Source organism: Homalodisca vitripennis, chromosome 5 (genome assembly GCF_021130785.1).
Source record: "Homalodisca vitripennis isolate AUS2020 chromosome 5, UT_GWSS_2.1, whole genome shotgun sequence".
Lineage (NCBI taxonomy): Eukaryota > Metazoa > Arthropoda > Insecta > Hemiptera > Cicadellidae > Homalodisca > Homalodisca vitripennis.
In genome coordinates this window covers 51,885,552-51,911,223 of record NC_060211.1, presented here as the reverse complement: position 1 = coordinate 51,911,223, position 25,672 = coordinate 51,885,552, and the positions used below count along the sequence as shown (strand labels likewise).

At 34.8% G+C, this 25,672-nt stretch overlaps 1 protein-coding gene across 7 annotated transcripts in view; it reads right to left on the bottom strand.

Annotated features, from left to right (window-relative positions):
* Window positions 1-25,672, bottom strand: part of LOC124362179 (SH3 and multiple ankyrin repeat domains protein 3) — a 328,512-nt gene that overhangs the window by 100,140 nt on the left and 202,700 nt on the right. For all 7 annotated transcript variants that reach the window (XM_046816435.1, XM_046816437.1, XM_046816440.1 and 4 more), the window contains exon 2: window positions 4,319-4,485. In XM_046816435.1, coding sequence (XP_046672391.1) covers window positions 4,319-4,474 — 156 coding nt within the window. In that variant the 5' untranslated portion in view covers window positions 4,475-4,485. The remainder of the gene's footprint in view (window positions 1-4,318; window positions 4,486-25,672) is intronic.

The window sequence follows — 25,672 nt, the reverse complement described above, 5'->3', positions numbered from 1 at the left end:
TCCTACCTGGAGGTAACTGTCAATATTTAACAACAATTGCAGCTGGTGCTTTTAGTTTGGGAATTTCGAGTCTGAGGAAATTGTAACTTGGCGCTCTTGTAGAGAACGTTGACGCAAGGCGGAACTGGCAAAGAAGGTACTTATCATGACAGAACAAAGTATTCTCAACGGTCAGTACAAATCGGTTGCCATATAATTATGAAAAAATAGTCAAACATGCAATATGATTCACTGATTCGTCATTTACGGATGTACGCATTCACATGTTGTATATTTTTTTAGTTAAATCACCAAACTGCTGATACGATATGTATTTGAGTGAAAATGAGGATAACATCTCTAATCTCTCGTCATATTGTTATGAAAAAAGATTAGTCACATATTCAACATGTTCAGTGTTTTGACACTTATAGATGAAATCACGATAATTGGTTTTTATTATTAATTTGTGTGTTAAATATTACAAGTTCTGTATACGATCCTTCATCTCTCGTCATATTTTTATAAATGAAAATTAGACAAACATGTAGTAATTTATTATGAGAAACTGGTTCGCTACTTAGGGGTGTACGCGTGTTTGTATTATTATGTCGTTAAATCCACAAAAATGCCGATATTTACGTTCGGGGAAATGAGGGTAACGTCTCTAATCTCACGTAATACCGTTAGGATAACAATATTAGTCAAAAACAAGATAATCAAAATTTTCAGTTACGGGTATACACTTTACAGTTTTTTACTTGTAATTTTTACATTAAATCTTAAAAATTATGTTTACTTCATCTCTTTGGACGAAATAAGGCTTTACTCCATACTCAGACCTAACCTTGGAAACAATACCCATTGATATTTACGAAAGACCCAATTAAACCATTTGGAACTGAGAGTTCCGCTATTCACAATTAAGGCAATTAGACAAGGCCCGGAAGCCGATCGACTGCGATCTCTTCACTCTCGCTCTCGCTCTCTCTCTCTTGTGGGAGTGACAGGAGACGCTTAATTCTCAATTAACGGAGACGAGTTCTCAGGAGTCAATTTGGGACGGTAATTTAATTTCTCAAGCCAGGCGTATTACACTTTTCAATCAGACACAATGAGATGTCAAAGAGTTCTTTGAATTCTCACTGAGCTCTACCGGAATATTAAATCAATTTCTTTCCAGAGCAGAAATGTTAGGTGGATGCAATCAATTGTCAATTATCATTAGAAGTAAAATTGATTAGATACTTACTATTAAGAAAAGAGAATTGAATTTAATTGCAATCGTAATTTTATCAATAGAAGTAAAATTGATTAGATACGATTGAGGAATGAGAATTGAATTTCATTGCAATCGTAATTTTATCAATAGAAGTAAAATTGATTAGATACTATCAAAGAATGAGAATTGAATTTCGTTGCAATCGTAATTTTATCAATAGAATTATAATTGATTAGACACTATCAAAGAATGAGAATTGAATTTCGTTGCAATCGTAATTTTATCAATAGAATTATAATTGATTAGATACTATCAAAGAATGAGAATTGAATTTCGTTGCAATCGTAATTTTTATCAATAGAATTATAATTGATTAGATACTATCAAAGAATGAGAATTGAATTTCGTTGCAATCGTAATTTTATCAATAGAATTATAATTGATTAGATACTATCAAAGAATGAGAATTGAATTTCGTTGCAATCGTAATTTTATCAATAGAATTATAATTGATTAGATACTATCAAAGAATGAGAATTGAATTTCGTTGCAATCGTAATTTTATCAATAGAATTATAATTGATTAGATACTATCAAAGAATGAGAATTGAATTTCGTTGCAATCGTAATTTTATCAATAGAATTATAATTGATTAGACACTATCAAAGAATGAGAATTGGAATTTCGTTGCAATCGTAATTTTATCAATAGAATTATAATTGATTAGATACTATCAAAGAATGAGAATTGAATTTCGTTGCAGTTGTAATTTTATCAATAGAATTATAATTATAATAATAACTGAATTTCATCATTGCAAATACGTAAAGTATTATTTAGAAACTATTACATTTTTGTAGTATTGAAAGAAATGGTTTCTTTTAACAACACCGATGTCGTTAAGTTGTTTCTTCCAAACAATATATGTCGTTGAATTAAAAAAATTGTATACCACTTGAGGCTCAAGATGTAAAGAAAACACAGGGGGTGATTTGATGTGGGGAGGGGGAATGATGTTGAAGTCAACATTAAGATTCTTAATGAGAAACGCAACACGTCATGATAGTTTTTTTTCTTCGAAAATAATGGCGTAAATAATACTAAAACAATGACAGACCAACTTTCCATTCCAATTCAGAAAATATATTATAAGTATTACTGTCTAAATCTTATGAATTTCTAGTCATCTATGTAATTAGATAAAAAAAACCTAAGATTTCTCGGAAATAACAAAAAGATAAGAATTTTGGAATTATTGATTTCTATACCTTTTTTTTTTATTTATAAAAACATTTTGAATTTTACCCGTGGACTCTTCATAACGAATTGTAATGATTTTTGACTTCCTAAACAGTTGCCTTAAATTTTGAAAATTGATAATGTTTAGATTTCCCTGCAGGTTCCCTTTCAACAGCCAAAAAAATTGACCAGCTTTCTACGGCTTCAGTTAACAATTTGCTTCACACGGTAAGCACACACTCTCATTCTTTAGCTTTATATTATACATATTTTATTTGGTAGGGTATTTTAAATTTGTACGCAAAAACGCAACGAGGAAAAACAAGTATGATTGTTATCAGCGAGACCCTGTCATACACGCTCAACCTTATCACATCGACACAGAGAGAGGTGAGAGGTTGTGTGAGGCGTGTACGACGTGTGTGTGTGTGTGTGTGTGTGTGTGTGTGTGTGTGTGTGTGTGTGTGTGTGTGTGTGTGTGTGTGTGTGTGTGTGTGTGTGTCAGCGAGTGGCACCGTAGGCCTATGTATAATTGGGCCGACCCGAGCAGTAGCACTGTTGCTAAGCGACACCCTCCGAACTCCCGTCTCCGCTCCTTCTTCGCCTTTGGCCCAACTCACATAAATCTCGCGACAACTTGCCTGCCACGACTGCTAAAATGTGGGGACAAGAGAAAGTACTTAACTCAGCAAGGCTGACCCGAATTTAATTTGGGCACATCAGCGAGAATTTCCATGTTTTCAAGAACTGCTGACGACATTTTTTTGACCTAACTTTCCATTGCACTTAGTTTAAGAAAAACGAGATTACGGTTACCAAACGGCATGTATATATATATATATATATATATATATATATCGTTTGACAGGTACTTGGTCTTATTTTAGTTTGGTTATTTATAAGCATATGTGACAGAAACGGTCAAGTAGGCTACAATATAATTAAACTTTAAAAAAGAAAGTAAGGGCTCTGTGGTGTAATGGTAGCACATTCACTCGGCAAGTGAGAGATCCGGGTTCGAGTTCCGGCTGGAGCAAGTACCTTTTGTGATTTAAATGTTTATTGAAATTAAATTTAGCTATTGCCATTTATACAATTTAATGAATATATATATATATATATATATATATATATATATATATATATATATATATATATATATAGTTTTACAAAATAATAATATATGACTTTCTCATTCTTTTCATTTAATAACCAGTCTATAATTTCAGAACAATACAGCTAATGTCATTGCTTTTTTCATAAACATATTTTAAAATTAAACTTCAGTCGTGTAGCTTTATAGCTCTTTTTGCAGGCAGTTTTTAGAAATTTATTGCCACGTCAGATTTTGAGCGAGACAATTTTTGCGCAAATTTTATGGCAGTAATTAGTTTGTTTAGGAGCTGGTAGCCAATTTCCTTTGTATGGCTATTAGGAAACAAATTGTATTTCGTGAAGTCAATAAACTTATTTCTCCTAAGATAGAAATCGATCGTCAGCCGCGTCAGGTTTTATCAGGGAATCGAAGTGGGAAGTATTAAAATTATTAAAAATAACTTTAATAATCTTACATTATTACTACATTAATACTAACTTAATAGTCTTCGTAGATTGACGACAAAAATATTGGTAGTGCATAAAGCTCTCTCTCTTCGTTCGGTAATGCATAACGGTTCACGAAGTTGACCATCATGCAACAAATTTTATGATCTACAGAAATAATTATGAATCTACAATAATCAATTTGTAACAGTCTAATCCTTTTATTAAAACACCTTTACTAAGATAATTATTTACAAATATTCTTCAGTATTACTTTAGAGTAACTTCCCTAGTAACACACAGCAGAAAGAAGAAGTGTGTAAACGAGTACTCACCTTAGGTAAGGCAGCAAGGCATTGTTGTTTGACATCCCAGACCAACTGGTCCTTGGGGAACTGAAGGCACTTGTGAACATTGAGCTCAGGCACATGAATGCGTACCAGCAGATAGCCGTCGTCGGGGCCTACCGCAGCCTCTACTCCTTCCTCCATGCTCACTTCATCTGGAACAAACATACAATTGGTCAATATTGAACTCAAGCACGAGGAGGCGTACCAGCAGATAGCCGTCGTCGGGAGCTACCGCAGCCTCTACTCTTTCCTCCAAGCTCAATTCATCTGGAACAGAAATTCAATTGGTCAATATTGAACTCAAGCACGAGGAGGCGTACCAGCAGATAGCCGTCGTCGGGAGCTACCGCAGCCTCTACTCTTTCCTCCATGCTCAATTCATCTGGAACAGAAATTCAATTGGTCAATATTGAACTCAAGCATGAGGAGGCGTACCAGCAGATAGCCGTCGTCGGGAGCTACCGCAGCCTCTACTCTTTCCTCCATGCTCACTTCATCTGGAACAGAAATTCAATTGGTCAATATTGAACTCAAGCACGAGGAGGCGTACCAGCACATAGCCGTCGTCGGGGGCTACCGCAGCCTCAACTCTTTCCTCCATGCTTATTTCATTTGGATTTCTCCACACTGGCCCCAATAGTTCAATTGTTACTGAAACCGTTGGAGCTCATAAATAAAGTTTCAAGAAATATTGGAGAGAAATTCGACATATTTCTGAAGTACTTTTAAAAAAAGTTCCACTCTCCGATTTCAGAGCATTATCTTTAAACTTAAAATAAAATTTGGTCAAGAGATAACAATATTTTGAAGTTATCTTACGTCATGATTATTTGGAATGCCACTTACAGATAACATGCACATAGTATCCCTAGTTTTTCAAAAAGAAATTGCGTGCGAAGCCGCGTTCAACTACTAGAATCTGTATAACAACATGTTATATTATTCCAATGGTCTGGAAGCAGTATTCCATAAGATTGTAACAGAACACAAATGTTTTGAAATTAAACAACATCTGATTAGACGTTAATTACCAGCAACCCGCACAAAGAGCATGTACTCCTCGGTGAACATGCAACCCATAGCGTGATCTCCATTTTTGCTCTGCTATAAATCAGTAAAACATTCAATGTAATCGCATTAAAATGTATTATTATTATTGTTCAATGTAATAAACGCCTTTTAAAATAATGGTCTTACATTTTTTTTAAATTTTATATGTGTTAAATAAACTATACAATAATTCATGCATAACTATATGAAATATTATATTGTCATTTGAAAAAAGATCTTAGGAAAAGATCTTTAAGTACTTTACTAATTGCAGTTCAAAATACATAATATGTAGCATTAACATCTATAAGAAATAGAAACCAAAGGAGTAATTCCTTTAACCAACACTGGTTGGAAATAACTGTTACGTAAAGATAATAATCCAAATAGACTCCCCGGACACAGCAGCGCCACGCCGTGCCGCAAATTGGAACTAAATCGTCGCTGGTGGCACTTCCTTCGGTAAACACGAGGTGCAGTGGCCTGAGCGATTCGCCTGGCTTTCTCCGAGCTTTGCGGCGCGGCGGGTGAAATGACAAATAGAAAGAAACTGATAATGTGGTCTAAGTACTTCCGTAATGATCGAGTATAGAATTATGTTGCGCGATTGCCAACATAACGAGTTTGAACACTTTCCAGTCCAACGCTTGGACATAACACATTAGTGATTATCCAATCTGGAGAAAAACATAGGCTAATCATTTCTAGTAGTCTTCGATTATAATATGTAACAGGAATGTATCCTTAAAGATGCAAAAACACAAGAGCGTACATTTTTAGATCACTAATAGAATATAACTTCATTCCAACTACTGCTGTAATATAAGACGCAAAATCTATTCTGACACAAACATTGGCTAATTGTCGCCAAACTGCAAATGTGAAAACTTCATAGTTTCTAAGTTATAGGCTATGCTTTGGGGGGGGGGGGGGAGGGACACGAACTTTTTATCTTAAAATAACTAAAAAGTATATTTTTGAATAAAAAAAAAGTAAAAGAGTAAACCATATCAAACTCGACAGTTGTGTAGAGTTTATAAACGAGCACTGCATAGTTGTGTTTTGGATTCCAAACTTAAGAAATTAAGTCATATCGGAGGCGAGTTATATAAAACAGTTTTGAAAACACGAAAACTTATATTTCATTCTTAGTTCAGTTACTGCCCTTCCATTTAAAAAAATACCACATCGGTATGCCTAAAAATAATTGCAAAAATAATGCCAAATAAAATATACCTACATAGTGTACCAAAGTAAAGGTATTTTTGTCCTCAGTCAGAAAACAATTTTGAAAAATTAAAAAATACAGTTATCATGAGCGAAATAAAGAAAATATGAGCGATGAATGGTGTATAATACTAAAGGTATTCATTTTCTTTATGGACAATTCAAAGTTGTGTAGTTAAAATCCCAAATATGCACAAATACATCCTACACTCCAGTTGTACGTTTAGGACACAATGTTTAACTTGGAATCACAAATAAAATTATTCACAGTGTAATATGGGATCCTTTATCGGACGAATCTGAACTGCCACTGTCAATAATAAAAATGTACGTTATTTCGTTATATACCTTGGCGGCTGAACCGTAAGATCAGATGTTACGCGAGTGACTCAGACTTGTTGATATCAATAAGGCATTGCCGTATTGATGATTTGCGGTCCACTGAGGCGGAATAAACACAGTCACTGACAGATTATAAACGAATGACTCAGACTTTTTGTTAGTGATCCAGTAGTAGTTTACAAACAACTCAAATGAACGAGTACTTATCAGTTGTTTAATTACGTATCATATATATTATCACGCCACATTAAAAAATCGAACAGAAAATAGTTTTTTTTTTTTAATGTGTTCAACCAAAATTTAATTTGTGTAACAGAACGAATTAAAACTCAAGCCTTACATGTAAATGTCACAAGGAATCTACTGGAATCAAATAAACAACAGGCTTCAATGTGTTTTAGGCGAAATTCCTCTGAGAGGAATCAGCAATGTGAGACGTGTAGAACAACAATGACAGACCGGCTGGGCAGTGAAGCCCTTGAAGCGCCTGAAAGGCTATATTGTTGTTTATTGGCCCACTCAAAGGGGTTTATTCACGTCAATTCTTTACGCTTCACGCCTTTCATTTCCTATTCTCCATGCAACAGAAAACTACTGGATTGAAGCTGTAATTTGTTACTAAAAGTCGTTAAATCATAATGTTTCTTTCTAAAGGACAGAAATTGTAGTTTTAAAATTAAAAACTATTCCAAGGAGTAATGGCTGTTTCTGATTTGATCTTTGTAAAATTAAAAACAATAAAAAAAAAACATTTGTTGAGTATCATATTCGGACCTAGTGAAAAAATGCAATCATTCTCAGTTGAAGAAAACACTGGCTCAATTATTTACCTGAAATTACGGACTCCTATTAATAAAATTGTCATATCAATGTACAAAAATAAGTAGTATAAATAAAAGTAGTGCATCAAATCAGTATCTTAAATTAAAGTCTTTAACGCAAAGTGTTTGTAACTTAGAATAACGGTATCTAAAATCTGGGTTTAGTATGGTGAGAATAGTAAACGGTTTTATTTAACTTGATACGCTAACTTTTATTCAATATGCGAGCATCATCTTCAAATTTTTGCAGACCGTAAGCGAAGTTCGCAAGCGTGACCCGACGAGCGGCCTACTAACCTGGTGCATGACTAGTCCCAACATAGATAGCACTCAGTGAAGTGTCTGATTTTGGTTTTATTCGTATACAATCCTGAACCATAGATATAACTATGTAAAACATATTTTGATATCGTCACAATCAAGGAAATGTACGTTGTATTATGAAACCCCACTCTGTACGTCACTGGGGGGGGTTCTCACTGTCTTGGGAAATAAAGGTGTATGTTCTCATTTATAATATTCATTACCAAGAACATGTTTCATTACAATCGTTTCACTTGTTCAGTTATTCTCCCTTATTTAATACAACATGACGTGACGTATCAGAGGTATAGTTGTAAATAAAACTTAATTAAGCTGATATGATGTATTCATAGGCTAATTGTTATTTGTATACTCTATTCGTTTAAAGAATTTTGTCAAAATACTTTTCCGGATTGTACAAATATTCTCGGGAAATAACCAAATAAAAAAAAAAACAAGTTGTGACTGACTGTATTAAAATCAATTATTTTAATTAAAATCGGTAATTACTTACGCCATTTTTACATTACGTGTTTTATAAAATGCAGCAAGTTCGTTTGAAATTATAACTTTTTATTGTTGTTTATCTCCACATTGACTAGAATAAAATCTAGGCTCAGTGCATCTTTTAACAACACGAACACACAATCGCTTGTAGTTTGGAGCAAAGCTAAAGAAACGATCGAGGCAGATTATCTCCCACATCTGGTGAGCTCCGAATTAATCGCGAAACCTCAAGTTTAATTAAAGTTTGTAATCAAATCTTCCTCAACTCCGGTAAAAGCTTAAGCTAAACAAACTGTTCTGGGTTTGTGTTGGTTACACCTGCATGTGAAATTAATTACCCTTGTCCTGATCTGTGAGCTTGTGACGACACCTATGTTACATACCGCTGGTGGTATATCGATGGTGAGAACAAACCACCGGTATATCGATGGTGAGAACAAACCACCGGTATATCGATGGTGAGAACAAACCACCGGTATATCGATGGTGAGAACAAACCACCGGTATATCGATGGTGAGAACAAACCACCGGTATATCGATGGTGAGAACAGACCACAGCTAACTTTCTCGTTAATCACCGACCCCGCCAGTCCGCGCGTCGATCGCAGTGTCATCCTCTCATGGCTTTAACAACACTGCAGAGAATGTGGTGTCTACATATCTGAGTGTAAAACAGTTTCAGTCCCCTAACTCTTTAATGTTTTAGAATCAAGAGCAGGTTGTAATGAAACGGTCTTGAGTTATAACACTTTATAGCTCTGATTGTTGAAGAGTAATCGGAGATGCTATTTTGAGAATGTGATCAATACGCGTCTAAACGCTTCCTAGTTTTCGATATACAATGAAACGAGGAAGTACATACAATTTGAGACTGTATTCATTAATAACCAATAAAAATATCGAAAAAGCTAAAAAGCATTTTGATGTGTTTTAATTATATCACTAAAATGAGATTTTCCCCATAATTCTACAACCCAAAATGGTTTACGTTGATCTCATGGTACTAAATCCAAGATGGACGTCAAAAGAGCCAGCTATTAAAACAAAGAAATAAATAGTCTTACAGTAGAACCCCTCATATCCGGCCTCGGTTTTACCGCACCTCGGTTTATCCGGCCACTTCCCGGAAGCCAATATCGAAATTTATTTACCACGGCTTGCAGAAGCGCAGTTGCACGCACTAGTCTCCCATGACTTGCGTTATTTTGGTGTATCTATTCGTTTACATTTTCCTGTGTTGTCCTCAGTTGAGCTAATAGGTTTAACCTGTAAACAGTTCGTTGATTATTTCCAGTCCGGTTAGTACAGTACAGTACAAAATTGTTTTGTTTCGTCAAGTGCTGTGTACTGTAGGTTGGTTTATCCGGCCGAATCGTTATCCGGCCAGGGGCTCGGTCCCGTGGTGGCCGGATATGAGGGGTTCTACTGTACTGTGTAATTGTAGTTGTAAGAGTTAGGATATGTTTGACGTTTTGAAAATTTCCAGTGTCTCCTAAACGCATGGGATATTCGGGAGATATCATCATTTTCAAACATATGATGAGACTCTCCTCTCATTGCAAAGCGCTGTAGAGATTTCCTAAAATGTAGACAAGTATTTGATCTCTATCTGTTTCTTAACCAAAATTGTGATAAGTTAAATTCATCAGACCACATTATTGCCTCAATACACCAATGGTATCAAAATCAGTCATGCTTTTAAATTTAACCGATTAAGACTCTCTCCCAACAAATTTTTATAAACCCACTTTTTCATATTGCAGCACTAAAGAGCATATAGCATTAATAACTAGAATATCAATATTCACCATTGGGAAACACCATAGTATTACGGTTATCCACAACAAATTATTCCATATCCTATGCAAGATAAATATTTGTCATCCATTTTATCCACTTATCGATTCTCTACTAAAAATAACCTGCTTTTGTCCACGGTATAGTAAAATAAGGAACGAAAAAATCTAAACGTTGTATGTCCTCATTTAAATCTGTTACTTTGGGTAATTTTGGCAAGGGAAAAGATAGAGATCCCTAATGTTCACCTTTTCACACTTCTTCAACCTTCTTCACATTGACGATGAAAATTTTGAGTTGTCCCTTTACGAGGACACTCGAAACATGTAAAATAAATTCTTCTTTTACAGTGACACCACTACATTACTATAAGGATAATTGTTTATTTTAACATGGCAAAAATAGAGAGAGAGAGACTTCCGATATTATTTACACGTTGTGAAGAATGCCTTGTATTTAATTTCATAGAGTGAATATCTTGCATGCACAAACGAACACAGAGAGCGGTAACAGGTTAATCTAGCAAAGTGGAGTACAGACAGTACACAGTGTGCCGAGTCTGAGCATTGCTAATCGAGTTGAGTATTCAACACATAACCAATCAACGTAATCAAGAATTACAATCAATTAAACTTAAAGCGTACAATTTCCTGTCTTAATAGTTAACTATCTCTAGATGCAATCTGTAATTTTCAAGACTAACTGTATGTACAGTGTTTGTTTGTAACACCTAGAGATTAGAACTCATTCTTTCCATACGAAATTCTTCAACAGTTGTAAAATATTTTAATGTTGAACTATATATTCAGTGTTTTAATTTAGCAACTAATATATAAAATTATCTCTGATATATTTCTGAACATTACGATAGGCTATGTGGTACTGGCTTAGGTCAGAATCTGGATGTTTCTTATTTCGACAGAAAAATAATATAATACATCCACATACGCTACACGATAAGGACAAAGTACCAAATCGAAAACTGGAATAAGTCGCAAAACCTGTAATGACAGGCACACGTTTGCTAGTTATGCACAGCATAATCCGTAAAAGTCTATAAAAATGTTATCATTGAGTTAAAGTACACACTGTTGTATATTTTCTTGGTCAATATACAACAACCAACAGCTATATGTAAATTGCCTAGTTGTAAAAAGTATAAGTTCTTATTATATTTAAAATTAAAATAAATAAAATTTAACCACAAAATTTCCAAAGTAAAACTTTAGAAAAACAATTCTTTTGATGTTTTAAAGATATACTAACTGTACCAAAAAGATTATCTATGCAAAACAGTAAACAGATAATACTTAATTTGTTTACAATATGTAAAAATTAAATTTTTAGACGTGCAGAAGTGACAAATCAAAGTTTGTATAGCAACTTTGAATATTAAAAGTGTGTAATACTTTAATACAATATGGATCAACTTTAACGGCAAAACGTCCCGAATAATTTAGTATATAATAAGAACTATTTTAATTTAATGACAGATAGCAAAAGTTTGATTAAGAAAGTGACTGTAAAATAGACTAGAACCAGTAATAGTCGCTTCCAGGAGCAGATGAACTTTATCATCTGGGATGAAAACTAAGTAAGTAGGAAAAATGTATTGAGAAAATCCGGTGATAATAAATTATTTTCATGAAAATTCCAACGAACGTTTCACACAAAAATTCAAAGCAAACAAATAATGGCTATACTGTTGTCTATAATTAACTAAAATATTAACAGATGATCCGTACCATTACATTCTTAACATGCGAAACGAGTTTGAAATCCGATAATGGACGGTATAAAACAATTGCAGTACTACTATTAATCAACAGGAACTGCCCACGAAACATAAAATTTAACGAGCGATAACGTTAAATCTCCTGACGCTTCAATGGCTGATTAAAGATTGTATTACGGTACAGCATTAGATCCATCGTTTTGCATTTGAATGTAAATCGAGAAGATAATGTTTTCTGTACTAGAAAAAGACCATTCAAAAACTTTATTTAATGTAATTTTCCACGTTTTAAGTAACTTTACGTTAATGTAACTTTAACTTTTAAGAATGCATTAGCAAGGATGAACACAAGAAGAGAAACGTGATATAAGTCTTTATAAATAGTAATAATTTAATCATAAACCTTCACGAATTAGTTTTTGCGCTATTAAGCTTTACAAACTTCAAAAGTCCGCCATCTTGAAACGTAATATGATAATATAATGCATTTTGACTTTTTATCTTACCTGGTTTATGAAATAAAAAATAAAATCTAAAAAAACTCAAATCAGACAGATGTACGGTAAACTAAACATATCTGACTCATGTTTATATTACATTTTTTGTTTGTCTCCACCCGAAGAACAAATCCTCAAAATATTGCCGGAGAGTTCATAAACACCCTGTATATCTTGTGTCTAAACAACAAATAAGATTTACTGTCGAGTGACGGCAACAAAGACGAGCAGATGTTCCCGGAACAATAAATATTTCAGAAGCTACGATTTTCCGAATCGGTTAAACATTTGAAGTATAGGGCTGGGTAAGATATTCAGCATAGAGCAGATCACCATACATAAACACTGAGGGATGATGGAGGGAGGAACACGGGGACTGTGGAAGGGAAGGGGTGTGACGGTATCTGCGTGGCCCGGGGGCGCTCCGCTGTCAAAATATTCAACACCCCTGAGAGTGTACATCATTCTTCCCGACCCCTCCAAGGAAAATGATTTCAATTCCATCGTAAAGGGATAACAACTATCTCACTTCAAAGTACACTAAGAGAATTGTGTAGGAGTGCAAGAGGCTGAGCAGTCTAACCGTCAAACTTTGGGTTTGACTTAATAGATAGCGTAGGTTCAAATCCTGTCTGTGGCTGTAGCACTTTTTATCAGCAACATCGACCTTGTACTGTACCGACTCTCTCCTTATTCTGTTTGATGAGTTCCTCGGATAGGCCCATGAGCATGGACAGAAATGGTTTCAAAGGAGATCGGCCTCACCTTTTTCTAAAAAAAGATAGTAAGGCTTCTAACTGCGACCGCAAACAACCAAGAATGAGACTCTGAAGTTTGCTTTGTTAATTTCCTGAGCCCTTAATAAAATCTTTGATGACACCACTTTTAAAAGTTGTAGCAGAGAGCATTTTCAATTCTCACAATGACAAGAAAATATATTAAGGCAGTTCTAAACATTCGGGAAGCACAAAAAGGCCAGCAACAGTGAAAATGATGACGTCTCGATGAAAAACAAAAAGTACAACTTAAGGTTTTCATAGAGGCTGAAATCTGTAGAACTCACAATTTGGATTTCACACAAAACAAAAAGCGTATTGTAAAAGAATATTAAAAAATATACATAAAACGCGTATTTTGGTAACATAAATATTCTATAATTAAGGCAAAATAACTTGTTATGATAGAAAATCACAAATAACTTGCAAAATAACTATCTGTTACAGTGAACCGAACGTGAATCAGTTGGCAATTTTTGCAACAAATTCTTCTTTCAATAAGGAAATTCGTGTTTGTAAAGACTCTAGTATTAGGTCTGTTTATTTGCCAACTCATCTCAATGGCAGGTTCTTGTTGTGAAAGGATCATTATCGACAAAATCTAAATTGTAATAAAATTCACAGCAATTATGTGTCGAAACAATTCCTGAAATCACGAGGTTACAAAGATGTACGAAATAAAAGTAGAATTGGTACAAACAAAGGGCAGGAGGGAGGCCTGGCGGATTGTGTAATGTGAAAGTGAAGTGAATTGACCGGTATGTGACCCGCCCTGCCGGTGTTGTACGCGCACAAGTCACACCGGTCACCGGTTACCGGTCACCGGGCGGTCGTTATCTATAGGCATTCATTGGCAGCTTGGTTTTCAGTTCTGATTGGAGAGAGTCGACTCTGAAACAGAAACCAGACCACAAAGCGTGCACTAGAGAAGGATATATGATCATTGCTACTCTAATTGAACAGGAATTCGCTACACCGTATTATTTTTATTGTTTTTTTAAGGCAGCATATAGTAAAAGTCTACAACTATGTTGACAGAAATTTTGATTTGCCAAATAATAAATAATGTAAAATAAGCCTGATAATAAATAATATTTTAAGTACAGATACAACAGCGTAAAAGCTGCGAGATTAATTAATTATTGTGCAATGGTGTTATCACAGCTAGAAGGAACGCAATTATTCACACGCTGTTCGGTGCTACTGAGAAACCAGTGCGAGTTGTCGAGTCGGAGGAAGATCCACCAGTTTTGTTTCGGAATGGAAGTGACGACGAGAGCTTTCAAGTACAATTGGAAAAGTAAAACTGTAAGAGGGAACGAGAAAGGATCCATTTCAATAAACAAACATTAATGGAAACCGCGGGCGAGGCAAGGCCATGGTGCCGAAGGGACGGGAAAATGTGGTGAGAAATACCTCTTTTCTTTAGAAATAAAGCACCCGTTGTATTCCAGAACTGAACTTGTGATACAGTCAAACATCATATATTTATTATCAATCAGAAACTTTAGAAATAATTCCAAACTAAACTCATCGTACCACGTGACTAAAAAAGATCCCATCAATACTGGCTTATTGAAATAAAAAGCTATTTATCTCTTGCACACAGCACAGTTTTTTTTATATCAAACTATTCATAAATTCACGTCATAATTTAACGTCTTATATAATCTTTGTGTTAATTTGCAACAAACACAAATTTAATAATTTAAATAAAAATATATAAACTGTCAAGTGCATGTTTTAACACGTCACGTCAGGACGCTTGTTTATCCCACTTCACATAAGAAACATGTTTTGTAATCAATACTGTACAATTACTACTTTGAGTAACATCTTTTAAAATCGCAAATCATATTCTAAATTACAAAATACATTCACTTTCCCGCATGACGATGTGAATATTCAGGGGTTTGATGTGAAAGTTCAAAGAGAAGACGCAAAGATCTTTCGTAAATGAAAGCACGAGGGCTACTTTAATATTGAAGACCTTTTACCACCTTTTGGACGCCTCCAATGAATTTTGTTGGTATATTAGCAGACGTAAATCGCAAGAGCAGAATTCCAAAAGACATTCGGTGTCACTGACGTTTCTAACTGGACGATATAATATAAAATCACAATTAAACCTATATTGCAGTTTTATGAAGATGTAAAAGACATTTAGATCTTTGGCCAAACAATACAGTATTTTAGTATTTAAATTTATGGTGTTAAGGGTTTAAAAATATTTAAATGTTCTTTGATTAAAGTTTATTATTGAAAATGGATGATTTGAAAGGATGGCGACAGGTTTTTGGACATTTGTCGGAAGACCAAATACCCGTCAAATAACTTTTTTTTTACATCCATAAAATTGTTATAAATGGCAATAGCCTAATTTAGTTTTAATAAATACTGAATCGCAAAAGTACTTGCTTAGCCGTAACTCGAACCCGGATCTCTCATTTACCGGGCGAGTGCGCTACCACTACACCACAGAGCCCTTACTTTTTACGATTTAATTATTTTGTATTTGGCCTTTTCTTTCGCATATGTATTTAAATAACCAAACTCACATAATATATATATATATATATATATATATATATATATATATATATATAATGTACAAAAACTAAAGGAATTGTAGGGACGGAATTTTACCAAAGTAGCTCATTCACCAGAGCTTATAACCTTTATTAATATACTCAAGTGTTAATGAATTAAACCAAACAAGACAATTAGGTTGATAATTATAATTTAAATAATTAGTATTATTTCCTCAACCTTCGTAATACGTATTTGATTGATATTTCGAAAGTGTTAACATAACACCAAGTTTTAAATTCGACTAAATACACATTTATATAGGTTTGGAAGGAACTGAAAAAGAGTGACTGCAAAACTTGTTTAAGACAATAGTTTAAACTCCTTTCAAGAAATAACTTTTAATTAATTTTAAACTTTCAAAAATTCCCATGGCTATTATAATTTCAACTACAATACACTCATTTCCATGATGTATGTAGATGTATAGGATTTGCATAGTATTGATGATCACACAACAAATATAAATTAAACATTTACTTGAACGTCATTCATTGGAAAACTATAAATAGTTAAGTTTTTCGATCATTTATTACAATCACATTTTCCCAGAAGTATTTGTGCTATTATCCAGCCTTCGGAACCAATAAAACGCCTTAAGTCAATATAATGGAATTTCAACTCTTTCATCGCTCCATACCATCCACGTTTCAGGGGAAAAGCTTTTATTTTAGCGGAATCCCTTTATATTGGCACCGACCTAGATTCCCTCCAGCGCTTTTCAGTGTCGGTTACGTCTGGGTTTAATTGATTGATTTATTTGTAGTTTATTAGAGACCGTGGGGAGATACGTTCTAAACAGTTTAAAAAAATACAATACTGCAGTATTTATATAAATACATTAGGAATAAATTTCTTTACTACAACTTGAAATGTATATAGTTTTACTAGCTACAGGTTAACTCAAATTTTACAAGCTTATGAACAACAATACATTTTTAATTTGATATGTTTTTTTACAAAAATACGATTCTACAATAATAAATAATTGTACATTTTGTAAACAAACTTTCCCGAATGGATAGTAGGTTTGGTTTACTTTATGCCTACAGCTAAGGTATAAACATTATTTTATTTCATTAAATAATTATTATACTAAAGAACTTTGAAATAGAAACTTTTATTATGTACTTACTCAACATTAATCCTCCCGGAATAACATCAAGAAATCAAAATTCTTTTTACACAATGATGAAAAATTCAAACTTTAAAATGAATGACTGATAAACCACTTCAACCTGGAATTCGTTTTCTCTTAGGATTTTGTGCATTTACACAGAATTGGATTTTATCTTTGATGATAAACATTTAAGCAACAAAAAAATGCAATACAAAGAATGTCGAAAATTGTAGCTGGCTACCATTGACATCAATTTAAAAATTACGATTCCTCGAAAAAACAATACAAGTATGTCTTATTATTTATTTTAAAAGCGTTTAAAAACTTCTAATAACTGTATAATAATTTTAAAATGCGCTTGAAAAATATTTTACTGTCTTCTAAACTTAACAAAGTCTTTAAAAGAAAAATCACTGGTAAGACACAATATTTCTAAAAAGGTTAGTAGGATGTGGAGGATGTTACCAGGAAGCGTAGTAGTCAAAGGTTGGTGACTCCAGGTCGATATCACCATGCCAACACATCGCGCCAGCTCCACTGTTCTCCGACTGTATCCACTGTGAGTGTGATGTTTTGTGTCCAAGTCTAGACAGTGGGCAAGAAGATAGAACAAGACATAGTTTGGTTCTCCTACTGTAACCACTGTGATTCTTGTGTCCAAATCCCAACAATAGGCATGAAGATAGAACTAGACAAACTCCTGTACACGAGAGGGAAGCAAATAAAATAAGGCAAATTTGCTAGAACCAGAACATTTGGTTCTCCGACTGTATCCACTGTGATTGTGATGTTTTGTGTCCAAGTCTAGCCAATAGGCAAGAAGAAAGAACAAGACATAGTTCTGTACACGATAGGGAAGCAGACAAAATAAGTCAAATTTGCTAGAACCACAACATTTGGTTCTCCGACTTTATCCACTATGATTGTGATATTTTGTGTCCAAGTCTTGACAGTAGGCAAGGAGATAGAACAAGACATAGTTCTATACACGATAAAGAAAACAAACAAAAAATTTAAAATTTGTTAGAACCAGAACATTTGGTTCTCCGACTGTATCCACTGTGAGTGTGATGTTTTGAGTCCAAATCTTGACAGTAGGCAAGCAGATAGAACAAGAAACAGGTACACGATAAAGCAAAGCAGACAAAAAAGTCAAATTTGCTAGAACCAGAACATTTGGTTCTCCGACTGTATCCACTGTGAGTGTGATGTTTTGTGTCCAAGTCTTGACAGTAGGCGAAAAGATAGAACGAGGCACAGTACTACCTACGGTAGGAAATCAGTCGGTATAAGTCAAATTTGCTAGAACCAGAACATTTGTTTCTCCGATGTAACCACCGTGAGTCTAGTGTCTAAATCATGGGATATCAGTGCAATATTCTGACAATGATACCTTTAACCCAAAAGGATCAAGGGGCCATTCAAGCTTTAACACTAAGCAGAGCAAAAATATGTATATGAGCTTTAAAGTTGTTATAAAAACCATTCATTACACTGAGAACATTAAAAAACAAAACTGTGTCCATTATATAACTTCAATTCACCAAAGTTTAAAAACAGAATAAATAAAACTGCTTCCTATAACGGTTTGTTTGGAAGGCCAAATCTTCTTGATCTAGTTGAGAGACGAGGAAGTTTTTCCCAATGTTCAAAATTAACTGACCTCATCAATGCCTGAAGATGTTCCGACTTCCACATGAGAGTATGTCCTCCCCGCACGATTGGAGATCCAGGGCTTGTTGGCCTGGTACAACGGTAATGGAAGGGATATAGAGGAAATTCCTAGCATTTATAACTGACCATACCTACTCAGGGATTTGTCATCCATGAGAAATGTCTTTGATATATTCTACAAGATCCCGAGTTACGTATGCGAGAAGGTATGAAGTTTGGACCGAGATGGGGTTCTCCCGATAGGAAGACATCTCTGACCTCAGGAGTGTTTTAGAAAGTTCATCAGGAGTGTAAGACATTCCCAACGTCCATTGAGAACCCTGTGTTCCTAGTACCTAACATGTTGGGTGCGATACAGTGGGATGCGGTGGAGAGTGGATTTTGCGGCAACTATCGTTTAGACAGCACGTTATTACGTTGTGCAGAAAATACTTAAAGATCTGATTTATACTACTTTTTAACAGCAATCCCCGTGTTGGCACACTTACACAGCATTTGTGACAAAAGATAAAAGTGCAGTGAGTCAACGCACATTTTAATTGTGGCAACAACCACCACCTTGCTCTCAGTTCGAACGAGAAATTCACGCCGTTACGTAATGAAAGAAAACACTTTCGATAAAAGTGAAAATACTCTTGCAATATGGACGCAAGTCCCGCATAATCAGCAGTCCCCCATTACAGCATAATGGCGACGATAACCAGAGAAAGCGAAGCGAGCGAGGGAGTAGAGAGAACAATGGGACGATGTGATGTGGGTGGCGTGTGACATCAGTCAAGTACCAGTCACAGCTAAGGATAACTTACAACCAGTATGTGATAAATACGAGTATCTTCATCCATAACTGCACATTTACCAGAGTAAAATGTATCCTTAAGTAGTAATTAACTTGGGCTAGAAACAGCTGATTGTAAGGCTTCAACTGAGCATAACTTACAGGAGTGATAACAGTGTTAAGTCCTTGAACATATTTATTAACAGTCATACTTGTGCAGTTTTTATAACATTGTTATTAGTGCAATCGTATATGTACGAAAATATCACATCACAATCTATACCACAACTCGCTGAAGGTTAGTAATACAAGTTACCTTCAGATGTTATGGGTGCCATAACGTGACTCTTGTGTAATCTACTCATGAAGGTGTATAAACCACAGGAATGGCGGAATACAGCAGACTCACTGGATCAGTGCGCCATTTAATGGCCAGCCCTAGGAACTACCATTGGCGGGACGTCACGAATCAATAGTAGTTGTTTGTCAAATTTTTGTATCACTTTGTTGTTATTTATTTCTTATCACACACCACAAATTTATTACTGTTGCCCGTTTTGATATTTAACTATGTTTTATTGTCTTTGTTTTCTTTACCTTTTAGTTGATTATTTATCAACTAACGTATATTTCTTACTTCTTCGTTGTTTTGTTGATTATTTATTTTTAACAATGTTTGTTATTTAATTATACATGTATAAGTAAATATTATTAGCAGCTATTAATCGTATATACTCTTTTTAACTTATTTATGTGTACTACTGGTGTAATTCCGTTGGAAGAATAAATAAATAGCGAATTCTGTAGTTCTGTAGGCCTAGTTACAATACGTTATATTATAATATACATGGTGAGGCAGACCACCCTTTCGCGATGTATAGCGGCTGAACCGAGAAACCTACCTTCTTCGTTTTAATAAAACTCCCACATTTCGACCCCAAAGAATTTGATAAAATTATTGTTAACAAAAAAACAAAAACAAAACAAAAACAAAACAAAAATAGAAATTTAGGCGGGGTTAAATTTTTAAAGATTCTAAAGTTGGGTCGAGCCGTACCTCATTAAAAAAAACCCCCTTTTAACACCTGATTTTTAATCAGTGATCATTTAAAAATCCAAACTTGTACCAAAGGTTACAAATTAATACTTTTACTAAAAATATTTTAGTTGTCTCTTTTTGCCACATTTCCGAGTTTTTTAAATAGTTCAATTTAAAAAATTTCAAAAGCGTAAAATTAAAAAAACATTTAAATAGCAAGGTATGAGAGTATAAAAACGTGTATTTTTATGTAACAAATATTATCTAAAAAAACAGATTGCACCTCGGTTGCCAGGTAATTACAAGCAAACCACTATTATTCAATCATCACTAATTCATCTATTTCCCTAGAGAGGGCTAAAATGTATTACACATATTGTTTGGTTTTATATAATAATAAAAAGATCGTAGCCTACATAGGACGATACACTATACAATAAGATTTGCATTGTATACCCAATTCCGCACCCCAATTCCAATTCGCAACCTCACACTATCAAGAATAGAGAGGGAAGCGTGACCGATTTGTGTTTGTAAGATTCAGCTGCAGGCTCAGGGGAATGGATGGTTTTGCCTCTTGATGTCGCGTCGCACTTGTGCTGTATGAGACATGTTTGTCGAGTGACGTTAACAGACATGTGGAAAGAGCACTACCAGAACCAATATTTTATTATTAATTTTATAGTTTTTATATTAAGGGTTGTAGCCTACATTATTATTTAAAAACGTAATCATGAAATTATTATAAATAAGCATAGTTTATTTAATATGTGTAATCTAATTTTTTTTTAAGTTGTAATGCAAGCTAAGCAATATTTTTGTAAAGATTAAACGTTAGAGGTAACCAGAGTTAAAGAGTTATTCCTCCCCTAATCTAGTACATAAGGACATTTCTATTTAATTGTTTTCTACTTCAGAGAAGTAAATAGAGAGATTTTCAATGCTAAGTGACCCAGTAGTACAGATTTCTCCAAAAAGGAAATCTATCTTTGAACAGGCTCTTCTCGCACATCGTGATCCATTCTTCTCGCCAGGACTTTCATACAATGGTCGAAACAAAACTGAAGTATCACCGCACCCATCACTCACGGACAGTTCCGCACATCCTGTCGATGAGCGGATCGTGACAGTGCTTGACTATGCTCTTCCCACCCCGTACGTTATTGAGCAGAGAAAGCAAAAATCAACAGATACCAAGAGTCCGGCCGCCCATTGTACAGACAATCGTGTATAGAGTGAGGAATGGGCGTGCGCGCGCCGCGGTAAGGCTCCCCCCTCCCACCGCGGAAGTGTCGCTGGCCGGCACGACGCATGCGCGTCAATGTCCACTCGTGCGCGCATCTGACACTTGACCGGCGCAATTCCACCGCTTTTTATCGCCGACTTTTTTGGCACCGCCTTTTCCCCACGTTTTATTTCATGTTTGCTTCGATTTCACGCCCAGCGAATGAGGGGAATTCAGTTTTATGTGGGACTGGTTTCGTTTGGAGTGCAGTTTTGAAACCGTGTTTTATTTTTACAGTAATGGAACACTACTTCTTTCACCCCCCCCCCCCCCCACCGTCAATACCTATACCATGATATGTACAGCTGGAATGCTGAATTATTGCAAAACAACATGATTTCTAAAGTGATGTACCTAGATTCTGGGATTATACACTATTAAACGTGTAGTTATTCTTGTAGTTTTTATATTTACTTTACTAAACATTGCTGAATACAAGGGCTAATGATCGGGAATTTATGCCTCTAACTTAACATCTAATTCAACATTTACATTGAGGTAGGCTTGTCCAATAAATGACAACCCACCACAAATATTCTGACCTCATAACCAAATTGCGATACCCTTCAGTCAAGTACCTACACCAAATACAGGTGTAGTGCCTCCACTTTGAGAGAGAGTGGTGAAGATTGCATTACAGACTTCTTACTCTAGATTTGTTGTGCACTAACACCACAAAAATTAGAAAAAAAACAGGAAACGTGTTACTGATGGAACCATATTATTGAATATTATAATCTTTAGCCACTCTTTCAGAGTGACGAACATTTGCGGTGGTACAATCTGTAAATAAAAGTAAGGATGTGTTAAGTTGTAAATTTAGGATTGACAATGAAACTGTCTCATATATTTAACACAAAAACCCTTTCCTAAAAAGCTAATTAGGGCAGAAGAAGCTAAGAACAAATTCACAAGTGGAGATTGTTTTAGGGTAAAAACTTATTTCTTAATTGATCCCATCTCACTTTAAAAATTACATACAACTTGATCTGCCTTACTTCATGTCCTTAGGAAATGTCATGTACTCGTATATACATTTACGCTTGTATACGTTGATATTTTAACATACATCTGGGTGGCTCCGAGATAACCAAATCCCCGTTTGACATTGTATTAGTAGAAATTACAAAAATACGTCAATCTTCTTAAAAATAGCGGGTTTGCAATCTCTTTCACACTTGTCTCATAAGGAACAGCAGACCACACAGACCTGTTCCATAATCTTGGCAAACAAATCGATTACTCCCAGACATTCTGCGTTATCGACGTCACACCTCACAGACCTCTGGGAGCCAACCAGTTCCCATTAGCGGATCATTAGTCCCTAATGGTTTCCGGACCTCTCAGATACGATAAGGAATATTTATTTACACGCGGGATTTACGACAGGCTTAACCGGTTGTCAACGTTACGCGTTTTTTACAAATTATTTGCCAACTAATCAGCTGAGAAGTCTACGTTATCGATTACGTACAATAATGAAATAAATCACTGGGTGGATAAATTTTCTAATTTGCAGCTATTAGTTTTTGATTACTTGAGGACACCTGTGATAGTGTGATACTGCAGGCTGTTCTGAACACTATTTATTGTTTTATGAATTTTGTAACAATATGTTTGTCACGTAATTATAATAAATTAGGGACAAACTTAGATATTTCCAACATTTTAATTCAAAATTTTGGATAATTAAAAAATTTCCTCCTGGTATTTTGGCGTTCCTACACGTACAATAAAGTCTGCACAGTGCGAAATCGTGAATTCGAATCATTTATAAGTCGCTTAAGCTTGAAACTATTGCATTTTCAATTTAAAAAAAAAAAATTAAACACTGGTTTCAAACTTACTTTGCCATTTTGCTCGGAGTAGATTTCAACCCATCAATTTTTAAAATGTAATGCTAGGTATTTCTACTAGACTATAAATGACATGAAGTATTCTAAAATGCAACAAGATCATTACATTTCCAATGTAATAAATACAGTACCAATGCACGCTGTTGAAATATTTGTTACTTTTCCTTTCCTTTTCTTATATTGTATATCTTATTGTGAAATTGAGTGAAATTAGAAGTTGTAATGATTTTTTAAAGAAAAATCGGTGTTTATAAATACTTATTTTTCTCGTTCCTTGTATGATACCTACAGACTAGTTTCTTTTCGATCTGGATAATGCCACAGCAAATTAGATCAAATCAATTTTTTGAGTCCAATGAAGAGACAAGTGAAGGTTTAACTACTCTTAGTTAAATCACGAATAAAGGATTTGCTTCTGTCTGGTTAAATGAAAATGAAACCCAAATTTAAAGCAATGCAGCCGCGACATCTTCATTACCAATGTGTAACTAAATTAGTAACATATAGAAAAAAAACAATATACGTTCTTATTAAATATTTTTAAAGTGGAAAATCTAATAAAGTGGAAAGTCTCTCACTACGCCTGAAAAATATTTTCATAACACCGTTTCTCGGAAGAATTCGAATAGATTCAATTATAACGCATATTATTTTACAAAATTGAAATAATTTGTTATATCCACTCTCTGTAGGAAAATATGGTATACGGGAAAAATCACTTTAATTTGTGTAAAATTAATTTTAATAAATTCCATGAATTATCCCCTTTTCCGAGTACGCGCGTCGAGATCATAAAAACGACAAATTGTGCAATGTAGATGCACAGCCGCATCTTGTGAGCACGAGAATACCATTCCACGAACTGCCTGCAATTCAGCCGGTAATAACCATTAAATAAACTGCATTTACCAAAGCGGGGTGAATACGAGGCGCGGCGCTTTCTATAAAATGTTACTGCGTCAATAAACGCAGTGGCCTTCTTTTCTCCTCTTTCAAACAAGATTTCCTCTTCGTTCGAGAAAAACAAACACTGTAATGAATAATTAAATTCTCGAGAAATGCAAATTGTCTGTGAAATATAGCGTAAAGAGGGATTTTCTAAATAAAAGGTTGTTATCGAAAAAACTTAAATTGTGTTTATTTACGATAATTTGCAGAAATAAAAAAAAAGTAGAAATATATGAATTTTGAGTTTAACTCTCGTTCACCTTCCGTATAGTGCAACGTCTGAAATCTGACACTGCCACTGACTTGACTTTTAGAATATGGAGTCTACGTCTGAAATCTGACACTACCACTGACTTGACTTTTGGAATATGGAGTCTACGTCTGAAATCTGACACTGCCACTGACTTGACTTTTGGAATATGGAGTCTACGTCTGAAATCTGACACTACCATTGACTTGACTTTTGGAATATGAAGTCTACGTCTGAAATCTGACACTGCCACTGACTTGACTTTTGGAATATTGAGTCTACGTCTGAAATCTGATACTGCCAACTGACTTGACTTTTGGAATATGGAGTCTACGTCTGAAATCTGACACTGCCACTGACTTGACTTTTGGAATATGGAGTCTACGTCTGAAATCTGACACTGCCACTGACTTGACTTTTGGAATATGGAGTCTACGTCTGAAATCTGACACTACCATTGACTTGACTTTTGGAATATGGAGTCTACGTCTGAAATCTGACACTGCAACTGACTTGACTTTTGGAATCTGGAGTCTACGTGTGTCTGAATAAATCCAAAATAAGACATTCAAAACGATTTGCATCGTTTCTACATCACAGACACATAGAATATAAAAAAGCTCCGTCTGATTAACCCATCAGCCACCCAGTGTAATCTAGATGAAGAGGTATTGTCTCATCATGTGCACGATCCAGACGCTTCACTAAGCGGAATGTGAGATGGATCTAAACCCAACCTTCACATAG